The following is an 18,576-nucleotide window of genomic DNA, read 5'->3' as shown; positions in this document are numbered from 1 at the left end:
ATACAGCAGTTATTTCTTTGAACTGCTTTCTCTAGTTCGTAAGCTTCTTGAGAACAAAGACCTAGTCTGTTTTATTCACCATTATATCCCCAGGGCCTAGCAGAGAATCTGGCACATCGCAAATGCTCAGAGAGCATTTAAATAAAGTAATAAGTGAAAACTCTCAAATACAAAAACCTTTGTGTTTTACTCTTCTATTTAATCCCTACTTCTTTCCTCTCTCAAAGACTTGGTGGTCTCTGGGATTCCTGAATCTCAGTCAGCAATCGCCAAATCCTACTGAACTAGGTCCTAGCTATCTTTTGCTAATGGCTGCCATCACCTTCTCTTTTCCAGCCATTACCACCATCCTAATTCAGGGTATTGTCATCTCTTCCATGGACTAATAATGTTCCTCCAGTATCCTCTTTCAGCCCCTTTTCTATCCATTCTCCATACTACAACTCTTATATGTCCTACTACTTAAAAATCTGTCAGCACATTCTCACCACATAGGGCTTCTGATGCTGTCAGTGATCTGGCCCCAGCCTACACCACCCCTGCCAACTCCCAACCTTTTAACCACCCTCCTTATTCCTTCTGTACTGGACATAATGTAATTCTCAGTGTCTTAATCACAGTGTGCTCTTTGTTGATTCAGATTTTTGCACGTGCTGTTCCCTTTGTCAGGAGTGTACTTCCCACCATTCTTGGGCTGACTAACTCGTTACTGCATATCTTTTACATCTCATCAAAACCTCTCCCTCAGTTAAGACTCCATGACTGCCCTCCCCAGGCGTAGGTTCCCCTGCTATTGGTGCCCCCTGTATAGGTTCTCAGCAGACCTCACATTTCTCTTTTGTAAACCTCATCACAGTTACATGCTTTGCTCAATATCTGTCTTCCATGCCATAGTATAAACCACATGAAGGCTAGGGCTGCATCTAGCTTGCTCACCTCAGCATCCACAACATTGCCTGACTTCTACATGATGCTCAACACATTTTTGTTTGAAGAATGGATGCATTCAACTGCCATTTCTCTTTGTTCTTTGATTTGGCTCCCATTTTGGGAAACCCACTGGTTTCTAGAAATCAGAATATGTGTCTCTTTTCTTGCTTGGCTCCTCTCAGTTCTTGGCTCTGTGGACTTCCCCTTATTCAGCAGGAGTCTTCCCCTGGAGGAAGAAGTCTATGGTAGTTAGAGTGGGAAAAGCTTTATTAGAAGGCAGACCTTTCATCTTGCTGGGGCTGAAAAGGGGAAATCTTTACTAAACTCCCAACATAGCGTTAAGGTAGGATAGAGGGGCTATGTGCAGATTGCCTCTCTTATCACCACTCTCAAAGGGGGCGAGGAGAGAGAGCATGCAAAGAATATTGTTGGTGGGAAAGCAAATGGATATAGATATATATGTACTGATTATTCATTGCCTCCTCTAGAAGTTCTTAGAATATTTCCACCTAGCTCTTGCTATTTTTCTTGAAGATGAAGATACATAAAGACAGTATTTGTAGTTTTTCCACTCACTGACCAACAGTATCTGTCCCCCCAAATTGAGATATCTTATATTTGATCATTTATGTATGGTTTCTTCATTTAACAAATATTTATTGGGGCCTCCTATGTTCAGTTTCTGGGCCATTGGCTCAGAATGCCAAGATGAATACAATAGAGTCTACCTTCTTGAGGAAAGAAGGCTGGCTGGAAAGAAAACTCAATCAGTTTTAAGATGTCATACAATGTGATAGGTGCTATGATAGACAGGTACGTGCAATGTTTAAGGAACCTAGAGGAGGGAGGCAGAGCTTCTAATCATTATTTAGAAGTGCACATTGCTAGATCTTATACAATGGTTATGTCCTTTCAAAGGCTTTTGATTGTATCTTTAAATGTATTTCCTGTATTAACATGTCTTGGGATTTTCTACATCTTTCAAACTGTTGCCTAGGAAGTTAAGACTAAGGGGCCTGGAGAGAATTAGACCTGGATTTAAAATCTGAGCCTGATTCTTATCTTGCAGCTGGGTGACTTAGAGAAATCACTTACTCTCCCACATCTGTAAAAGAGTGTACACGTGCCAGGATTAAATATCACAGATGCAACACATTTAGCGCATGCCTGACATGCAGTAGGTTCTCTGTTATATCTTTCTCCAGGTGATTGTAGCTCTTTTTGGGTGGTGGTGGTGCTGGTGACAGAAACCTGTTTCTATTCAGCTTCACAGGACACACAGAGGCTCAGTTGTGGATTTTTTTTAAAAAGCAGTTTATTGGTATAAAAACAATTTAAACATTATATAAATACAATATAAATATTCCTTTTAAAAATATGTATAAGTTAGCCACGTATTTGAGGTAAACCTACACATTCCAAGCAATGATCTGGCTCTGAAACGTCAAGGATATTCCAGCTGTGTAGCCATTTTATGTTATCTTTTTCAAAATGAATACATAAAATATTTCAAGTGGCACTTCATAAAAAATATAAATATCTGCTCCTTATATAAATTAACTCAACATCACATATTTAAATATCAATAAATTAAAAATAATTAAAATAGTGTCCTAACGCTCATACTTTTCGTTCTTCACAGAGAACAACATCAGTTACATGCCCAGTGGACAGGTTTCTGACCAGAGAAAGGAATGCCCGTGAACTACAGCAATCTTAGATGCCCAGGTTACATTATCCGAACAGCCCTGAGGCTGAACTGAAGGAAGTCCTCCAGCCTTCGCAGGGTGAGGTGAATTGTTGTGTGCCTCAGCCACTCTTCCTGTGACTGCAGCTTAGCCTGCAGGCCAACTTCTACGGTTGGGACAGGGATGGTTACCTCATCCTGATTCTTTCCCTGAAGGGAAAAGAAAGCAAAAAGAACTATTTAAGTATTGAACAAATCCTTTGCAGTGGCGGGATGCTCTGTGCTGTGGGAAGACGTTCAAATTCGGGGTGAAGGAGACTGGGTGGGGCTGCCTGCCCTGGCTCGCCCAGGTAGGGGGAGGTGGCTCTCCCCTGAGCCCACCTGAGCCCATCCTGCAGCCCTTTCATGGCGACTGAATCCTACTCCCCACTTTGCTAATCTATGTCTATTAGACCATGAGCATCTCGAGGGCGGCCATGGTGTCTTGTCTTCCCTTATGCTAAACAGTGCCTGGCACAAAGCCCCATCCATCTGCCATCTATTGAGGGTCCACTGGTCTGTAGTGTAAGGGGGACTGGGAGGCACCTTTCCACAGACCCACTGACATGAGGCTGAGTAGTTGTGGGAGGGCTTACACCTCCAGGTGTGGTTCTAGAGCACGGCAGCATGGGCATCCCCTGGAACTTGTTAGAGATGCGAGTCTCAGCTCTCCCCCCAGACCTGTTGGATCAGACCCTGTGCTGTGACAAGATTCCTGGGGATTTGGTGTGTGTTTTAAAGTGGAAGAAGCGCCGGTTTAAGGCAAACAGCTAGAAAAGGCAGTGGCAGTATCAACACCCATGTGCCTGCTTCTCTGTCTAGTGCACTTTGTTTGGCTCATCCACATGCTGTGCCATCAAGCCTCCATTAGGTGGCATTTGAATGGCTAGCTGGTAGTGACCAAGGCCTTTGGTACCTGCTCTTCTAGCCTTTAAACATTTTTCCGCATTAACTCTTCCAGCAAAAAGTAAGGGGAAAGAGTTGAAACTACCACAGTGACAAGAATATCAGTTGGCAATAATTAAAATATTAAAATAATTGTTATGCCCTCTGTTCTTTGTTATTATAGATCACTGAGCAGGATTGGATGTGCTTCCTTCTGCCTCTACAGATTTTTTTTTCTTACTTCTTAAGCCATTATAGTAGAAGTTGATGTTAAAATCTCATTTAACAGTTTTAAATATAGTTATTAATGTCTTTTGCAGAAGAGAACCGAAAGAAAACACAAAAAGTTTCAACTATCAGAAAATCTTCCTTAGATCCTTTCCTCTACATGTGGCCATCTCTTTTGAATTGGCTTTGCATTCCCAAGTTGTCTAGGCTCCTTTCTTTGAGCCTGTTCTCCTCGCACCAAGGGAGGGGATGAGGAAATGCTCACCTTACGCTTCAGCATCTGGAGCAGGACGTTAGTATTGGTGTATACAGACTTGGCATTTTCCTTATCACCCTCATACTTGTCCTGGAGGAATTTCAGGTATATCTGAAACTCCTGAAGACCAGTAGTGATTCTTGTCAGGCAGGTCTCCTAAGAGAAAAGATGGGGAAATCGGTTATTGCTAGGAAGGTATAATCAATTTAAAAAGTTAAAATTGCTATAATTCAGCTACTTCTCCCTCTGCTCCTCCAAGGAACTTCAAACACCCTTTAGCATCATATTTTGAGACATCAGACAGCATCAGCTTCCCCATTTTAAATATCTGGACAGAGACACTACTTAATCAGTTTTACCCAAAACCTGATAGATGCTGGAATGTGCCAAAGGGGTCTTTCTCTGATTCTCCCCTTAATACTCTTCCTTCTGGCTGCACTCCTGTCCTTGTCAATATTGGGCTAAAACCTCCTTTTATGGAATAATCAGAAGTCAGTGCAGGATATCCCACTGTCTGGAAGGAAGAGGGTGTAGAGAATGACCTCTACATAGAGGGCAGACTGGGATCCTGCTAACAGCAGGCAACGAAGAGAAGGACAACTTTACCCAGGATGGATTAGCTAAACCTACTGGGGTTTCTAACATTTGATGGCCGCAGAAATCCCAATACAGAAGGGCTATCTCTAACCATTGCATTCAAAAGTAAGCTGCCTTCAGAGAGATTCAGGTTGGTTTCCTTGTGAAATTTACATGATGTTCTTTACATTTATCCCCTTTGTTGTCTGCCTGGTCTATATGCATACAGACACTGCATATCAGAGGGAGAACTTTTGACTAAGGAATAGTTAAAAGTGAATGTGACGTGTTCATACCTGATTGAACCCAGATTGGAAGCATCCATCTTTTTCTGCCAGTTTCGGAAGATTTAGGTTGTTTTCTGCCAGTGCCTCCTTGCTGTCCTCACATTTGTTATAGTTGTCACACATCTGGGGAGGAATACCAGAACTGTTGTCAAAGAAGTGCCCCCAAAACAAACACCACTAGAGGGCCGATTCATGTTTTACCCAGGCAGGAAGTCCTCTAAGAGAATGAAGTCACACCACATCAGCATCCAGACAAGCCAGGTCTCGTGAAGATGGGCACACTTGGGCTCATTTCTGGGCACCTATGACTTCACACTTGTTGCCTATCCTGAGTCTTGGTGTCCTTATCTCTCCAAATTGGGGATAATGAAACTCCTCCTTTGTAAGTTTTTTGTGAAGATGAGGCATACTATTTACATAAAGTGCATGGCACATAGTAGGTAGTCAATAAATGACAGCAATTTTGATGATAATTGGGTGACTGTAATTTGAGCCCCAATTTTCCAGCTAGAAGGACCTTTGAGATCATCTAGTCCAATTCCAAAATTTTACAAATGGGGCCCAGAGGTGGTAGGGAATTTGCCAAAGATCACAAAACTGGTTCAGCAGAACCAGAACTAGATTTGGTTCAGGGCTCCCAATACCCCCTCCTGCGCTCTTTCCTTTCTACCAGACAGAGCCAAACTACCTTACCTTTAAAGCTTTGGAGCTGCTTTAACCTACTTATGATTTTGCCACTTTGGTGGGCTGTCAAGTATGCATCTTATATGCTGGAATGACTCTGGGGAATCCCTAACCACTGAGCTTCCATAACCTGAAAGTTTTGTGATTTTTGTGAGAAGCTCAACATCTATTTCAGGTGGCACTCTGCCAATGCTTCCAAAGTGCAAGAGACACAAAGAAAATTGGTAGACATTATTTTTTGGTTAGGGGAAAGGAAGTCCTGAGAGGCAGTGACACCCAGCCCATGCCAAGTATGGAGCTGGGAATGGGCCAAGGGGCATGGATTTCAACCCCAGTGTTGTTTTCCAGGAGGGAAAGGAACTCCCTGAGACCAGCAGCAGAAGAGAAATACAGAAGACGTCTGCCCCTTTGGCCTGAAATCTAAACTGCCCCAGAACCCAGCAAAGACCTCCCAGTGCAGGAGCCCTTGTCCACATCCAGGGCCCAGGAGGTAAATGCCCACACAGGCCCTTTATCACCCTCAGTTGAGCCTACCCACCTCCTTTTTCAGTGCAGAGATTTTGCCGAGGATGTACTTAATGAGTTCTTCCATTTTGTCTGCAGAGGTGAGTGGTAGTCTATTTGAGGTGGCATCTCCTCCCAGGGGTCCCGGGGTAGGGAAAGCAGTAGCCACCACCAGGAGCAGCCCCAGGGAGAAGGCGAGTGGACTGAAGGCGCCTGTACCGGAGGGAAGGGAGAACAGCCAGTGAGCAGACCGCACAGCTGGGGGAGCTGTGCTGCTGGCTGTTGGCTGCCTGCCAGCCCTCCCAGCAGACACACACCCCTCCCTCAGCCGGCCCGGCTGCCAGGCAGTTCCAGGGCTAGGGATTTCCTTTACTTACTTGTGGAGAGGAAGGTCATGGCTGGAGTCCTGGAGGGCAGATGGAGCTCTCTTTCGTTCCTGGTGGGCTCGAGGGCAGAATGAGCCTCAGACATCCCCAGTCTTATATTTATTGGGGCTTGAGACTCTAATATTGAGACTCATGGGAAAATCCCACATTTGATAAATCTCTGTTGGAGGGTGGGGGTGGGGCCAGAGCGGGTGGGGCTGATTGGAAACCTTATTAAGATTGTGCAATGTGACGTCCTTTAGCATCACAGGAATCACAACTGGGGGGGGCGGAAAGTGCCGCTTAGGTCATACCAAGCTAGCCTAAGAGGCAGGATCACTCTTCCTTTACTTTCTTTTCTGTTTTTTGTTTTTATTTTTTTAATTTTATTTATTTATTTATTTATTTATTTATTTATTTTTTTAGTGACTCAGCATTTTGGCATGTCTTAAGAAGGAAAGTAAAGTTGAAGTCATGCACAAAGTTTTACAGGAGGGGGGGCAAAAAGCTAAGGCTGACTATGATTTAAGAAGTGCTCTCATTACCAGATTAACAGGCTAGGATTTAGTATTCCATTTAATTCATAGTCATAAAAACCTAAGACGTTTTGACCTGAGCTTCCTCAGACCACATCATAGCCCACTAGCTTGGGGTTACAAGTAAGATGCTACTAACAGCGAGCCATCTGCAGGACTTTCCTCTCTTTGCTGGCTTTCTCTGTGACCAGCTGTTGCAGAACTGCCTGACTGCCCCCAAATCTCATGCAGTTGTCTCTAGGGGTTTCCAGACATGGTGTGAGGTGCACACATAAATGACTCCTCTGTGCCACGATGTGGCATCTGCCAGTTTCTTTCTCATCTCTTCCAGCCCACTTCAGCCAGCTCAGCCTCAGCCCTGCTCTCTCCCTAGTGGCCCCTTGGGGACCCTCCCAGTGAACACTTTGATCCCTCTGCCGAGGGGGTTGTCTTGTGCTGCTAGTGCTGTCCCCACTGCTGGTCAGAGGGTGATCCTGCTCCTCAGGGAGAGAGCCCTGAGGAGACCAGGTGGGTATTGTCTCTGCTGGAGCCCTCAAGTTAGCAATGCCCACTTGGTTCAGAGCAGAAGTGGCAAGAATACTACTCACCTCTTTGACATGTCAAAGGAGGACCTTGTGAAATTTTCTAGAGCTTGTGTTCATCGCTCCCTCCTGCGTAGGACTGGTTTTGAGTCCAGAGGTAGCTGGGAAGAAATCTCCTAACACAGACTTGGGCTCTCAGGCTCTGAATCATGCTTTGCCTCCAGCGCCCCAGGCTACCTTACTGGGTTGAGCTTGTATAGCTTGTACAGGTTCCCTCAGCCCTTATAATGACGTCTCTTGCAGGAGGGTCCTTGGTCTCATGCAAATGAACTCTAGACCAGGCTGCCTTGCTAGTCTCCCAGACACCCAGGCAGCTCTGAAGATTGGCTCCAGGTTGAAACTAGGACCCTTGTACAGCACCAAAAAAAAAAAAAAAAAAAAAAGAAAAAAAAAAGAAGAAGAAAGAAATATTTACAAAACACAGTGTTATCACAATCAGCTTCTTTGCAAAGATCTCATCAGGATTGCTAAAACAAGGACCTCTGCTACAGTATTTAAAACATAAATTGATTTACTCAAGTTTTGTTTTGTGAAAAACACTTTAGGACCCGCCTGGTTGGGGAAAGTGAGGTCATTCATTCTTTCACTGACTTTCTAAATGGAGGCAGGTCCTGTGGCCGTAGGGGGCGGGGGTTGTCTGAAAATGAAAATGGGAGAGGATGGTTGGTTGAATGTTTTCGCTTTTACTGTTCTTGGGTCTTGAGCAACTCAGACACCCCCAGCCGAGTCCTCTCTTCTGCAATGAATGAACCCACCTCCCCTGCCCACCCTGTGATGCATGCAATAGGCCTCTCTAGCATGGGATTGCTTTTTCTCATATATCTATCTTTTAGAAAATATGACTCAGTAGATTTCAAATACCTAGTGACTCAATGACAACATACGGTATTTCTTTTCAGTTAAAAGTTTTTAAAGTAGGAAGTACACATACATGATAAAATGTTCAAACAGGACGTCAGGGCATACAGGGAAAAGTCAGTCTCCTTCCTTTCCAGCTCCTCTCCTTAGAGGTAGTTTCTGACCCACAGTATTTTCACCTAAATCCTGTTACCCTAACCTGGGTGAGGTTTTCTTGGCTACCTAGGGACTCACCTCTGTATTTACAGGATTGGCGTATACACTGCACGCACACGCATACACATTTGTATGCAAATATCCACACACTTTAATTTCCCATTGTGTGGATGCCACCTAGGCAGTTCTCTATATCATAGAGTACAGACTTTTGAGTTGTACAGCATGGGTTTAAAGCCCAGCTCTGCCACTTGTGGTATGACCTTGGCTAAGTTACCCGAAGGATCTGTCCCCTTGTTTGTCCATCTGATAAAGCTGGGATAATAGCAGTTCTTCCCATACAGCTGTTGTGAAGACTGAAGGAGATGACGTGTGAAAAATCCCTGGCACATAGGAAGGAAGCCGAAAACATGTGCTCTTTGTAACATTCTGCGGCTCAGGGTCTCTGTGTTGGAGAGCTCCTTCAGCCCAGTTCTGTCAGCCCACGCTGTCCTGCCTGTGAGGGAGGCTATGAATAAGCCAGGCTACTGTGCCAGTGATCAGCTGGTCTCCCAGTCATTTTTCCTCCAAAGAAATGACATTCTGTATTTTGTTGGAAACGCCTTATGGCAAAAGTGAAAAATGCAGAAAAAAAAAGTGGTTTCCCCTCTTTTTTGAGAACATTAGGATCCCCAAACCTGATCTCTCAATTTAAATATTGAGCCCAGCTGTGTTTTTCTCCTACACCATTTCCAAGGCTTGCTGCCAAGTTTTTTTATGACAGAAGCCCTCAGCCTTCCCTGTCCATGGCCCTCATCATTATTCAAAGTCTGGAAAGTGGGAAGACCCTGCAAGGGTGAGGAGATCAGATCTTGTGCTTCTGGCAGCCAGGAAAGAGCAAGTTGTGCGGAGGTGAGAATGCATGTGTGTGGAGAGATTGGAGGATGCTGCCTGCCACTTTGCATATTGTTAGCCTCTAGGATCTATATTAGTGTCAATGCCATGGGCTGGCATTTGCTTGTGGGAGAGATGGGCTCTTTTTTGCTCCAGAACATTAACACAACATCTGTAACTCCACCATGATAGCTTCCTTTCTTTGGATCTCAATGGATCTTCCACTTGGAGAGCTCATGCATCATATTTTAACATGTACAAATGACCAGGAAAGGCCATGCTGTCAGCATTTATTAACTAATAACCTCAGTGGCTGCATTGCTCCACTGCTGATTTAAAGTAGCTGCCAGCTGAGACCAAGAGAGATAGGACAAATGGGAACATATAGGCAGGTAGAAGAGAAACCAAGTAGCTCTGCATCCTTTTCCACCTTATCCAGGCAAGCTAGTCCTGTCTGTGCCCCTCAGAATTACTGCCCATGACTGCTTTCCTACATGTTGTTGGGGTTCAGTTCAGAGAGTTCATCAATGCATTCAAGGTGAGGGAGAAAAAGTAACTTCTATTTGGTCTTAGGCTCTCAGGAGAAGAGCTGTTCTCCACATCTCATAGGTTAAAATGTGGTATTGTGCTCTCTTCTTTATTCCAGGTATTGGGGGTGGGTGGGTCTGTAATTTTAGTGGGAGGGAGTATCCCAAGAAAAAAAGAGAAGTCACTGAGTACTAGGAACTTGCAGTTGCTGTCAGAATGTAGTTTCACTTGTCACTAAGTCGTAAAAGGTTTGCAAACTGAAACAGTGAGTTATTTAACAGCTCCTCTGGGATTGAGTCCGGCTGAGCAGACTCCAGGCCTGTAGGACTCTGGGAAATGTGTGTTTTAGGAAAAGTAGTCATATTATGTGGAGAGAGAATATTAGGGACATGTGGTATATCTCCTTGGAAAGGGCTGGCTGATCTTGCAGGACAGCCAGGCCTAGAGACCAGAGCTCTGGACAGTTCCCAGCGTGGCCCAGTCTCAGTCCTATCCTTTGCTGTCTTAACTCTGATGCCCAGTTGTAGCTCCTGGTGAGTTTCTAGTCTGGCCTTAGCTTTTCTAAGGGCAAAGGCATGCTGGGGTTGTGTCTAGTTCTGCTGAACCCAAGAAAGAGGCACATTGGCCTGCTGGGTTCCTGCTGCCTAACTGCACATGGTGGTCAATGAGGAGGCCCTCATTGTTTTGCCTTGTTACCTTCCCCTACCAAAGTGGAAAATCCCAGGCATTTTAGGAGGGAAGTGGACTCTCTTGGGGCAACAATGTAGACTCCCCTTGCCTTGGGGACCGCCCCCCTCATCACATCCCTTTTCCTTTGGTCTTCAAACCTGGAAGAGAGTGCTTGGATCTCCAGATGTTAAGAAGCCAGCTGCTCTGAAGCTGGTTTGGTGATGAGAACTTGCTTTGCTGATCCTGAAGGAGCCCCACTGGCCTCGTGCTGCAGGGCTGGGGAGGTCATTCAGGCTCAGTTTCAGTGTTCTATCTCTTCTCCATCTGTGGGGTAGGTCTTCTGTGTTGGTGGCTGCTGGTTCTGCTTTACAATTAGGAAACTTCATCATGTCAGAAAGGAGCACAGAGTTAATTTATTCTCACGAGTCATTTGAACCATCTTTGGTTTCTCTAAAGGTCTCAGTTCTCTTGAGTTCAGTGTCATAGGCAGAAACTCAGCATGCAAAAGCATTGGTTGGTTTCTTCTACTCTTTCCCTCAAAATTAAGGTACTAAGAACCCATTTGAAAGCATCACATGTAATGGTAAGACCAGGGGATTCTGCTGGGTTGGCTATGACATTTTTCATCTCCTTTCCCTGCCCTTTTGGCTACTTATTTACTAAAAAGAAAGTGTCTTTGTATTTCCAAACTAAGCCTCATGTATGTTCTACTTAGCAAGCTGAATCTATGAAGGTAGGAAAGGTCTCTCTAGTTCTCGTGGTGGAATAATTTCCATGAATACACCTTGGACATATTGAACACTCCGTAGTTCTGAGACATTGGGGTTTATTATTCTGAAGAAGGGTCCACCTGGATTAATTAAACTTATCACAGAAGAATTCAGATCCAGGTAAGCAGGTCAAATAATCACAGGTGATTTCTATTGAGTTGTTGAGTTCTATATAGCTATGTATGGGTGTGGTTGTACACAGGGCATAGCTGAAGCCTTGATCTGAAGACCATGGCTGTGGCTCCAGGGGATGCTTCCCTCACTGTGAGGGCTGGCCTTAGATGCCTGGGTTCCCAGAAAGCTGGCTGGTAGTCTGCTGTCACTTTGGTCTTTCACTTTGGTCTGCTGGACCTGTAGCTCCTCCTGTGGGTCTCCATAGTGGTCTGGGTCTGAGCAGCAGTATTGTGTTCCCCAAGGGCTCTGTGGGATGATGGCCCTATGTCTCCCATCCTGGAGGCCATGTTTCTTTTGTGCTATTTTACTACAGGTGAAAGGTATTGTCAGGAAGGAAGGCATGGCCTGTTGCATTAGTCAACTTGGCAAGTGATCAAGATGCATGGAAATGGTTTCCTCCACTCTGGCATTTGAAATTGTCTTCTTGGGAGCTGATTAGCTTTTAAAAGGAGAGTATGCATTCCCATAGATTTTTGGGGGGCCTTGGAACCTAAGCAATTGCTACTAACTGCCTCAGCTTTTCTTGTCCTTCAGGACAATTGGCAAAGAGGCTGTAATATATACTCCTTTCTCTGTGGTAAGTTTGTTGACTGAGGCCCCAGTAAAGCTATCGAAGGCAGCAGGTATATAATATAGACTGGGGCAGGTCAGGTGTGAGAAGAAATTTGGGTTCTGGGTTCACAGTATCCAGCTGATACTGTGTGGCCACTCTTTTGACCAAGTTTGTGAAGACCCCTCTGGCCTTCTTGACTTGTCTTAGATTGCAGAATTTAGAAGGAGGTTGGGGTTTTTTGCTGCCAGCAAAAACTTTTGTCTGAATATAAGATTTTCATGAATTAGGCTTGTCTTTTCATTGCATTACTGAATCTTTGGTTTCTTGTGTTTCTTCAGTGTCACTGCTGGAAGATATGGGCATTGGGATAATGAATAATGGGAGGATTTGGGATGAAGTGCCCTCCCATCTCAGGGACCCATTAGAGGGATGCTCTCTAAATTTCCTTCTAGCTCCAGCATTCAGTGATTCTGTAGATCTTCACTAGCCATACCTAATAATCCAGAGCCTATTCTTCATGAAACTATAGAAGCAGGATACTCTACATTAGGAAATAGTTCTTGGAAATCCAAAAGAACCATTGGCTGCTTGGGGTGCCGCCCATTTTGACATGCCTAGGATCATGGAGGCCATGGGCAGAATAAACCAATTTGGAAGATGTCGAAGGCCCAGACTTTCAATGCAAGGAGGTAGCAGACTTATTAGTTATCATACAAGCAGAAACAGATCAATATTCAAAATTTTAATTATTTTTAACTTAAAAAATTGCACATGTAATACATGTTCAATGTTGAAAATTGAGAAAATAGAGGAAGGCAAAAAGAGAAAAAATTGCAAAATAATCTTCTCACTGAGTGGTAGTCATTGTTATCATTAGGTTGCAATCATCCTTGCTACCTTTCTATGTAGCTATATATATGTTAACATATGGGAAATAGAAAAATACCGTGCATAGTGTGTTATCGGCTTTTCTTTTCAATACTACTTTCTGGGCAATTCTCCAAGTAGGGGTGATGTAAATAATGGCTGTTGAGAAAGACCGGGATGGAGCTCAAGTAGAGGTGTGTTGGGCTGGCCAGTTCAGCTCAAGAGAGCCAACTGTACTCCCTTCTTCCCAACTCTGCATCCAGTGATTTCCTTTGGTAGCTTCATATTAGACAAGGTGGGAGTGTTTACACTATGGAAATTGGCAAATGCTACACACTACGCCCCCCCACCCCAAAACTAGTTGTTAAACATCTTCCAGCACACCAGTGGGCCCAAGGGAATACATGGATATTTTGGAGGCAAAAATCAATGCAATCCAGAGATTGGTTATTATATGTGTACTATTTAGGGAATGTAGGAAAAGCATGTATCAAAGGCATTATTTGATCTTACACTTCAAAAGCAATTAGCCATAAAGCTTTTTTTTTTTTTTTTTTTAAGGAAAGAAATAGTTTTGGTCAAAGTGTGCTGCTGCAATGTCCCAAAAATGAAGGAAGCAGTTTCTATAAACATGTAGACACCTACTATCAGCTGAATTTGGGGGAGGCAGGATGTGCACAGGGCAGAATTTCTGTTCTACAGAATTAGATGCCCTTGAGTTTCCCTAGCCAGATACCAACTCATGCCAGTAGATCAGTTCTTGAGCCATGGCCAAGTGAGGGACAGGAGATTTGTCACAGTGAGAGAATTAGACATGGCAAAGTGGCAACCCACAGGCTTAGTGATTTCTGCTTTGTCACTGTCCCATTCCAACTCGGCTGATGAATCAGGAATCCAGCTTTGGGGCCCTTAGTGGACAGGATGAGGAGAGCCCTGAAGCATTCTTAGGGTCCCCAAAGGATTGCTTCTTGGGTCATAAGTTTAGCTGTTAACTGTAACCAAATCACAAGGAATCACTTATCCTGCTGTTATTCTTGGCATTGTGTCTTATTGTATTGCATCCTCCTCTTGATTCATCTCCGTTATAGTCCTATTGCATATTTCTAGGACATTGCACTAAGAAAACAAACAGTGCTATTAAATCCAACCCCTGCCTCCTTCTGAGGACACCCGCATGATGACAGGAACCTGGTTGATACTTGACTGCGTCATAGCCAAACTTCAGAATATTGAGTAAAATGTAAAACTCCCCGTCAGAAAGTTGGTTCGATTTATATGGCACAGCTCCCAGGCAGACCACATGAGACATATGCTAATTTTTTTTTTCCTCCCCAAAGGATGTAAGTCTTCTCATAACAGTTTCAGGGCAGGGTAGAATGACATCTTGCGGATGCCATGACATCTCTCAGTTCTGAACTTCCATCAAGACAGACTGTGCCTCCGTCTTCCCGGAAGTCTTCGCTGACCCATTTCCAGGAATAGTGAGGGTTCTCCTCTGGGCTCTTCCGCAGCGTCATGTGCTGTACTAATCCATTTCTAGGCAGTGTCGTGATGACTCTGGAGCCAACCTGCCTGGGTTCAAATCGCTGTTCTGTAATTATAAGCTGTGGTCAGCTGTGGAGTTATTGAACTCCCCAGCTTCATTTTTCTCCTTCATAAAATGAGGGGTAGCAATCATACCTCATATCATACAGTTGTTGGAATCTATGTAAAATACTTAGCGCTTTGCCTGGCACATAGGAGAGCCCAATAAGCATTGATATTGCTTTCTCTACAATTGACTGAGAGCTTCCCGAGGGCTCTAGCTTTCAATGTCAATGAACAGCAAGCACAGTTGTGAGCACATGCTGGATACTTGGGGCTGATGAATGAATGAAAGGTGGGCTACCCTTTCAATTGATCTGTAGAAAATAATCATCAAGAGTTTAGAAATAGAAAATAGTTTGATACATAAAGCTTTCTTTGTATGTGTGCTTTTTATAGGTCATATAAAATGTTAAGCTCACTTGATTTTCAAATTACAAAGACTGTAATACTTTATTCAATAATTAAAAAAAACATATGTATGTATCTTTATTCCATATTGTGGGCAGTACAGTTTACTAAAAGAAGCATGGATTTCAGAGACAAACTTGATTTAAATGCTGGCCCCATCATTTACTGCTCGTATGGCTTTGGGCAAGGCTTCAACCCCCTGTGCCAGAGTTTCCTCATTTGCAAACTGTGGCAAAGAAAACTTCCCTTCTGGAGGTGGTTGTGAAAATTGAATGATATCCACACCCATAAAGTATAGTTATCAGTATGTACAAAATTGCCAGCAGATGCTAATTTTTTAAAAGTTGTTGTTATATTCAGGTGGGGCAAGGGACAGAGGGTATGAGAAGGGAAATAGGAAAGGATCAAGGCAGACAAAGCATGATGGAGAAAGACAGCTAAAAAAAAAATAGAAATAGCCACCAAAAAATAAAGACAAATAAAATGGCCTATTGATTCATTTTGTTTTAAAATATTGTATTTTTACTTTTTAGTTTTTGCATAGGCGACACGTACCAATGGTGCAAAATTCACAAGGTACCAAAGGGTACTCAGTGAAAAATTAATCATTTCCACCCTGCCTGAGCCAACCAGTTTCAGGGGCAAGCAATTCTACTGGTTTTTGTCTTGTGATTCCTTCCAGAAATACTCCATACATTGATAAGCAAAACATTCCTATTTCCCATGATTTAGTTTTCTTCTTCTACGTAAGTGGCGGTGTACTAATTACATCGGTCTGCAGCTTACTTCCTTTATTGAATATGTTTTAGCAATCGTTTCTTTTCGAGACATAGAGAACTGCCTCTTTCCTTTTGGCCCTTGTATTCCATTTATTAACCCATCCCCCATGGATGGAACTTTAGGTTGTTTCCAACCTTTTGTTATTACAGATAAAACTTCAATGAATAATTTTGTCTGTGATTTCACACATGTGAGTGTGTCAGTGGGATAGTTTCCTAGAAATGGAGATGCTTACTCAAAGGATACTGGCAACTGTGATAGACAGAGGTTGTACCAATTTAATGCTTCCTCTGGTGAGGAGTGAGAACACCTGTTCCTCATACTCTTGTCAGCACATGATATTATCAGTCCTGATCTGTGCCAGACTAATAAGGGAAAAACGTATCTCACTGGAGTTTTAATTTGCTTCTCTCTGATTACAAGTAAGTTGGAGTATCTGGTCAGATCTGTGAGAAGAATTTTTATTTCACTTTTCACCAACTGTCTGTTATATCCTTCGTTTGAGTTTTTGTTGGGTTATTGATCCTTTTCATACTGATTTGAAGGAGCTCTTGATATACTCTGAAAGGTAAACTTTTGTTTTTCATGTGCATTTTTAATTTATCATTCATGTTCCTATTAGTTTATAGTGGCCTTTTTTTTTTTTTTTTTTTTGGCCATGCAAAAAGTTTAGATTTAGATGAAGCAGACTTTATATCCTTTCATTTATGGCTTCTGGATTTTGTGACACACATAAAAAGTCTTAGTCTACTCTGAAATCATGAGAATATTCTTCTAAATTTTCCTCGAGTGTCTTTAAATAATATGTTTTCAAAGTATTGAGCAAATACAGACTATGCTTGTCATGTAACAAGATGAACTAGTCCTGTGCACATCCTGATGCAAATGCACACACACAGGAAAAAATGTAGGTCTTGCTAGAAAGTGGTATAGGCAGTACTTTTTCCTCTCTGTACTTTTCTTTGTTTTACAGGTTTTCTTCATTGATCATGTATTACTTTGATCCTCAGAAAGATATTGATTAAATAAAAAATGTACTTCTACCTCCTTTAGCCATCTTTCAAGATGTCCCTGGGTTACTGGATCTTATGGAATGCTAGTAATGCTGCCTGTTTTGCTTTGGAAACAGTCTGTCTAGCTTCCATCCTGAACAGCTTTGGCCCCATCCTAGGGACTTTGTTGCCAAATCCAAAGGAAGTATTTTAGTGCTGGTCTTACTTTTCCACTATCAAATCTGAAATTCCTGACCATGCCTTCCTGCTTGGCCTCCTTGCTGGTCCTCACTCCTTCCTTCTTATGATTGATTCTCAGTCTGTGATCTCACACATGTGTATGCGTGTATCAGTTGGGATAGTTTCCTAGAAATGAGTTGCTTATTCAAAGGATACCAGCACCTGTGATAGACAGATAGGGGTTGTACCAATTTGGTTGGTTGTCTTAGCTGATCCCTGAACTTGGTGACATTTGGGAGGGCTCCCTGTGTACCAAGTACTCTAAGTACTTTGCATAGATTATCTCACTTTTGTCCTCACCAGTTTTCTAAGGGAGCTATGATCATCAATTGTATTTTTCAGATGAGAAAATGGAGAGTTAGAAAAGTTGAGTAACAAGTGCAAGAGTGTCCAGTAGGGTAGAGCCAAGATTGGAACCAGAGACTCTGTGCTCCTAACCTCCCCTCTAAACTGCATATCTTATGAGCATGCTAAACCATCCCAGGCACTACCTCTGTCGTGTCATCCCTTTGTGGGTTTACTTACCCTTTCGCTTTTACACATATGACTCCCAAGTGTATGTCCATGGCTCAGAACTCCTATGCATTCTAGACTGACAGTCTAGACATATTCAGTGTTTGGTGGACATTTCCACTTAGATCTCCTACAGACACTTTAAATTCAGCATGGCAGTATCTCCTAGTTATTTTTCATAGTGCCCAGTGGAAAAGGCTGGCACATGAGAACCCAGGAGACTTGAGCTTAGCTATTCTGTAGCTGAGGTTAGCATTTTGCTTTAATTAAGTTTGAGTGAATTCATTAGCACCTGCTAGGACCAGGGCCGTGGCCCTCAAAGAACTTTCAATGATTCAGCTTGATTTGCATGCCCTTGGTCTTTTAATGCCAATAAATTCGTTTGGAAGATTGGTTGCCTTTTCCCCACAGCCCAGAGTAATTTGCTTATCCTGATGGGAAGGCCCATTCATTTCCTAAAAATGAACAGGGCTTCCTCTCATGGAATAATTAACATTAAAGGCCCAGATCCGTTTAAATCCCCTGAGAGTCTATGTCTAATCCATTAGACTTAGTAATCACAGTGAACTTGAAGTAGAGCATCTGATTTAAAAACATTCCAGTGGGAAGAGGAAACTTCAATCAGAAGAGGAATCTTCTGGCTGGAAGATTGGTTTTTATGCTTTTGCAATTGATGATAATCACCATAGAAAGGGCATTACTGGTGTTTTATGTATATCTCTCTATTAATTTAAAAAAATTATAAAAGTAGCACATACTAATTGTAACTGTGGCAAGTCTACCAGCCCCTTGAGATGACTGCTGTTAACAGCTGTACCACCTCCCAGATGCTGCCACAGACTCACAAGAATGGATACAAACAGGTACCATAATTACACCTACAGGAGTGCGTTATTTTTTTATTTATTTTTCAAGTAATGAATCATATAATGCATATTACTCTGCAACTTTTTTTTTTCTCACTTAACTCTATATCATGAATATCTTATCCAGGTCAGTTAACATAGCTTTTACTATTTTTTAATAATATGTAATATAGCATGTTCCATG

The 18,576-nt window shown here is 42.9% G+C and overlaps 1 protein-coding gene across 1 annotated transcript; it reads right to left on the bottom strand.

The window, feature by feature from the left end:
- Window positions 1–2,334: 2,334 nt before the first annotated feature.
- On the bottom strand, window positions 2,335–6,603 carry IL6 (interleukin 6). Its single transcript, XM_049642912.1, has 5 exons — window positions 6,454–6,603; window positions 6,111–6,289; window positions 4,898–5,011; window positions 4,035–4,181; window positions 2,335–2,827 (listed from the first exon to the last, which is right to left on the bottom strand). Exons 1-5 carry the CDS (start codon window positions 6,545–6,547, stop codon window positions 2,660–2,662), a joined length of 702 nt encoding a protein of 233 aa, XP_049498869.1. The 5' UTR covers window positions 6,548–6,603; the 3' UTR covers window positions 2,335–2,659.
- Between the last annotated feature and the right edge of the window lie 11,973 nt (window positions 6,604–18,576).

The sequence above is a fragment of the Panthera uncia genome, chromosome A2, assembly GCF_023721935.1.
Source record: "Panthera uncia isolate 11264 chromosome A2, Puncia_PCG_1.0, whole genome shotgun sequence".
Taxonomy (NCBI): Eukaryota; Metazoa; Chordata; class Mammalia; order Carnivora; family Felidae; genus Panthera; species Panthera uncia.
Note: the sequence above shows the minus strand (reverse complement) of the source record. Positions and strands in the feature narration are given on the sequence as shown.

Bases quoted from the DNA above. Each gene is read 5' to 3' on its own strand.
- IL6 (XM_049642912.1), bottom strand. From the start codon at position 6,547: ATGTCTGAGGCTCATTCTGCCCTCGAGCCCACCAGGAACGAAAGAGAG. The intron at 6,290-6,453 runs GTAAGTAAAGGA...CCTCCGGTACAG, and splicing joins CATGACCTTCCTCTCCACAA to GCGCCTTCAGTCCACTCGCC. The intron at 2,828-4,034 runs GTGAGCATTTCC...TTTTCCCTTCAG, and splicing joins TCCAGATGCTGAAGCGTAAG to GGAAAGAATCAGGATGAGGT.